Source organism: Trachypithecus francoisi, unplaced genomic scaffold (genome assembly GCF_009764315.1).
Source record: "Trachypithecus francoisi isolate TF-2019V2 unplaced genomic scaffold, Tfra_2.0 Lachesis_group8, whole genome shotgun sequence".
Taxonomy (NCBI): Eukaryota; Metazoa; Chordata; class Mammalia; order Primates; family Cercopithecidae; genus Trachypithecus; species Trachypithecus francoisi.
This window is the reverse complement of record NW_022681473.1, coordinates 16,596,504-16,601,313: the sequence shown is the minus strand read 5'-3', so window position 1 is coordinate 16,601,313 and position 4,810 is coordinate 16,596,504. Positions and strand designations below refer to the sequence as shown.

The window sequence follows — 4,810 nt, the reverse complement described above, 5'->3', positions numbered from 1 at the left end:
AATCAAATATAAATAAGAGGATTCCCTTTTTAAATGAACAAATCAAAAAGTAAGGTGTATATAGACTATGAAGACATTTACACCTTTTTTAACCTTTAAGTTCAGTGGTACATGTGAAGGTTTGTTATGGGGGTGTCATGGAGGTTTGTCATTTTAGAAGTCTGACACAGAGGTTTGTTGTATGGATTATTTCCTCAACCCAGGTATTAAGCCTAGTACCCATCAGTATTTCTGTGATCCTCTCACACTCCCACCCTCCATCGTGTCTGTTGTTCCTCTCTATGTGTTCTTGTGTTCTCATCATTTAGCTCCCACTTAGAAGAGAACATGTGGTGTTTGGTTTTCCATTCCTGTGTCAGTTTGCTAAGGATAATGACCTCTGGCTCCATCCATGTTTCTGCAAAGGACATGGTCTTGTTCTTTTTTATGGCTGAATAGTATTCCATGCTGTGTATGTACCACATTTTCTTTATCCAATCTACCAATGATGGGCCATTATGTTAATTCCATGTCTTTGCAATTAATAGTGCTGCAATGGGCATGTGCATGCATGTGTCTTTATGTTAGAATGATTTTTATTATTTTGGGTATATAACCAGTAATGAGGTTGCTGGGTCAAATAGTAGCTCTATTTTTAGGTCTTTGAGGAATCACCACATGGTTTTCCACAATGGGTGAACTAATTTACACCCCAATCAACATTGTGTAAGCATTCCCTTTTTCTCTGCAACCTCTCCAGCACCTGTAATTTTTTTACTTTTTAATAATAGCCATTCTGACTGGTATGAGATGGTATCTCACTGTGGTTTTGATTTGCATTTCTCTAATGATCACTAATATTGACCTTTTTTCATATGCTTGTTGACAGCATGTATGTCGTGTTTTGAAAAGTGTCTGTGCATGTCCTTTGCCCACTTTCTGATTGAGATTTATCAATCAAGACTTCACAATAGGTGTCTTATTCTAGGTAGGAAAACAAGATGTTATAATATACATTTTCCTCAAAATAAACAAGTAGGGTCATGAAACCCTAAATATAATTTTATGAAAAGCTTTACAAAACAGCCCTAAGGTTTATTAGGAAAAATAAATATTTAGAAATTGCAAGAAAGCTGAAAAAGATTAGTAATTAGGGGAGACTGTCTCTATTAAGTATAAATAAATATTTAAAATCCTTGACCACTGGGATAGTGTGTTGGTAAAAAAAAAAAAAAAAAAAAGAAAAGAAATAAAAAGAAATGTCCCAAGATTGAACCTTGTAGATGTAAAGAATTTGACATACTAAAAGGAGAAGTTCCAAATTACTATTGAAAATAATTAATGGATTACATTGGCAGATTATTTTACCTGTTTAGGAAAACTAGACTTCAATATTTTATTATGAAAAAGAAAAATAAATTTTCCATTGGCTCGAAAACAAATGTTTTTGTAAAGTTATTTTTTTTTTTTTTGAGGCGGAGTCTCACTCTGTTGCCCGGACTGGAGTGCAGTGGCCGGATCTCAGCTCACTGCAAGCTCCGCCTCCCGGGTTTACGCCATTCTCCTGCCTCAGCCTCCCGAGTAGCTGGGACTACAGGCGCCCGCCACCTCGCCCGGCTAGTTTTTGTATTTTTAGTAGAGACGGGGTTTCACTGTGTTAGCCAGGATGGTCTCGATCTCCTGACCTCATGATTCGCCCGTCTCGGCCTCCCAAAGTGCTGGGATTACAGGCTTGAGCCACCGCGCCCGGCCGTAAAGTTATTTTTTTAATGGGGACGACTAGAGGCAGGAGAGGGAGAGGCGAGCAAGGGCTCAAAAACTACCTACTGGGTATCACGCTCGCTATCTGGGTGGGGATGCGATCATACTCCAAACCTCAGCATCATGCAATATACCTTTGTAACAAACCTGCACGTGTGCCTCCTGATTCTAAAACAAAAGCTAAAAAGAAAAATAAGTAAATAAAATAAGGTGCTAAAATGTATAAAGTCACTAGAGGGAAATGGAATTTACTGAGGAGTGATATGACAAAAAAAATTAAGAAGTAAAAAAGTTAAGATAAAACATTTGTATAAAAACATCCATAATTGTAGCATCAATAACATAGTAAGGTATATATTTATAGCAAATGTCAAGGAATGGTATGAACATATATGCATCTTTGATACAGAAAAAGTTTATCAGAATGTATCAGTAAAAATTCTGACTCCAATAGATTAAGAATTCAAGGATACAAGTAATTAACAAATTTTAGACTTAGAGCCAGTGCAATAGGGTGGCACACGACCTAGGGAGACACCAGCCAGGGCTGCCAAGGGAGTGCTTGTGCCACCCATCCCCGGACCCCAGGCAGCGCAGCTTGCAGCAACAAAAGTGACTCCTTCCTTCTGCTTGAGGAGAGGAGAGTGAATCGTGAAGAGTCAAGAGGACTTTGTCTTGCATCCTGGATACTAACCGGCCACAATAGGATAGGGGACTGGGAAGAATTATGCGGCCCACATCCTAGGCCCTAGCTCCCTTCTATGTGTAGTAGCAAACTTCTATACATAGAGAAAAACACACATATATATTTAAATATATTTACATTTTCAAAGATTATTACTTGAAACATCTTAAGAAACAGATAATAGTGACTTCCTCTGACAAAGAGAACTAGGAGATTGCACTCAGAGATGGACAAGAGATTTATTTCTCATTTTATATTATTTTGTATGGTTTCCATTTTTACTATTTATGATTATTTATTTTGTATTCAATTTTTATTTTAAAAGGCAGAAGTATTACACTAAAAATATGCATATAGTACAAGTTAAATTGGATGAAAAGGATTGCATTAGTATGAAATATACCATTAACTATTTTAAATAGTATAATAAGAATGAACTTAAATGACAAGAATCTAACTAAAAATGAAATTAAGTCTCAGAAATAAAGGCAAAAAGATACATGCATAACTTGATTACAAATCAATGTAACTCTAAAATTTCTTAACTAATTCACTACATATCATTGACTCCTTGCTTTATGCATTACGTCCTTACAGATAAAATGGAAAACAAGACATTATAGATCTTACATGCTAGCAGGGAGATAAACTGTTATTAATAACACAATCATATAGTTCTTTCTTTAATCATAATTGTAAATGCTTTGAAGAAAGGGAAGATGCATCAGATATAAGAACACTCCTGGGTCCCAAAGAAACAGGCTGTAAAGTCAAATGACTCTGTTCATGGTGGGTAACTCACTTATGTACTACTTGATATGGGGTCTCTTCTCCAGAGCTTCTTCATAGCACTTGTCATCTCAGAATTTCTCAGAGTGTAGATTAAGGGGTTCAGCATTGGAGTTATGACTGTATAGAACACACTCACTGATTTGTCAATGGGGAAGGTCCTAGCAGGTCTAGCATACATAAAAATACAGGGAACAAAGAAGAAGACAACCACAGTGATGTGGGAACTGCAGGTTGAGAGGGCTTTTCGCCTCCCTTTCTGACTAAGGTTCTTGAGAGAGTGCAAGATGACACCATAAGAGATGAGTAAGAGTAGAAACACAATAGTGCAAGCCAGTCCTCCATTGGCCACCACTAAAAGGCCAATAACATGGGTGTCAGTACAGACCAGTTTCAATAAAGGGTGCATATCACAGAAAAAATGATCAATGACATTGGGGCCACAGAATGGGAGCCCATAAATAATGCTAAGTTGAAATACTGAGTGCAGAAATCCTCCAACCCAGGACACTACCAGCAGCACAACACACACCCATTGTCTCATGATAACCAAATAATGCAAGGGCTTACAGATGGCCACATAGCGGTCATAGGCCATCACCAACAGGAGAAAGACCTCTGATCCACCAAAAAGGTGCTCTGTAAAGAGCTGGGCCATGCAAGATTGGAAGGATATGGAATTATTCCCAAAGAACAAGTCTGAAATCAATCTGGGGGAAATGGATGAAGAATAAATGATATCTATAAATGACAAGCCAGCAAGAAAGAAATACATTGGTGAGCCCAGGGTCTCACTGACAGTGACAGTCACTACAATGAGCAGGTTGCCCACCATGGTCAAAATGTAGAAGAACAAGAACAGAACAAAAAGTACTTTCTGCTCCTTTGGATTCTGTGTGAAGCCCAAGAGGACAAAGTAAGTCACATTGTTCCTTGGCTCCATCTATGGTTTATAGCTGCTGACTTCAGATCATAGAAGCAGTTTACCTATAAAACAAGGGGGTAAAACTTTAAATGCATTATGATTTTAATATTTTATTTACTCATTCTATTAAAAATATGTATGCAGTATCTATGTCAAATCTGTCATAGACTTTGGAATTGCCAAGTTGAAAAAGACACAGTTTTGTACTCTCAGTGATTTGGTAAATCAAATACCAAAGGGAATAAGTTAAATACCAATTAAATAGGTGTCATAATAAATATATTGATGTTATTCTTAGGGTTCACAGTGCTAAAACACTAAATCAAACTAGGATCAGGAAAGACTTTTCAGAGGAAGCAGTGTCTCAGCTGAGCTATAAAGGAAAGGTGATAATTAACTACAAGAGAGGATGGGAAGGGAATTCCACATAACGATGCATCCTGTATAAATGCACAGATGTACAATACTCGAGAAACCACTTTAGGTAACTTACATTTTCAAAGTGAGAAGAACTAATTATGAATGGATCTTTTGTAGGTGACAACCAACTGACATGTTCAAATGATATCCATTTTTAATTTTCCAGATTAACCTATTTCTTATTTTCATTACATTAAATGTTACTACCTACGTTATTGTTTAAACTGAAAATTGGATAATCTACTTCACTT

General features: G+C 36.9%; 1 protein-coding gene across 1 annotated transcript; it reads right to left on the bottom strand.

Annotated features, from left to right (window-relative positions):
• Positions 1-3,175: 3,175 nt before the first annotated feature.
• LOC117080658 (olfactory receptor 4A47) lies at positions 3,176-4,227 on the bottom strand. The gene has a single exon (XM_033205868.1). The coding sequence runs from the start codon at positions 4,155-4,157 to the stop codon at positions 3,228-3,230; it is 930 nt and encodes a 309-aa protein (XP_033061759.1). The 5' UTR covers positions 4,158-4,227; the 3' UTR covers positions 3,176-3,227.
• Between the last annotated feature and the right edge of the window lie 583 nt (positions 4,228-4,810).

Bases quoted from the DNA above. Each gene is read 5' to 3' on its own strand.
- LOC117080658 (XM_033205868.1), bottom strand. From the start codon at position 4,157: ATGGAGCCAAGGAACAATGTGACTTACTTTGTCCTCTTGGGCTTCACA.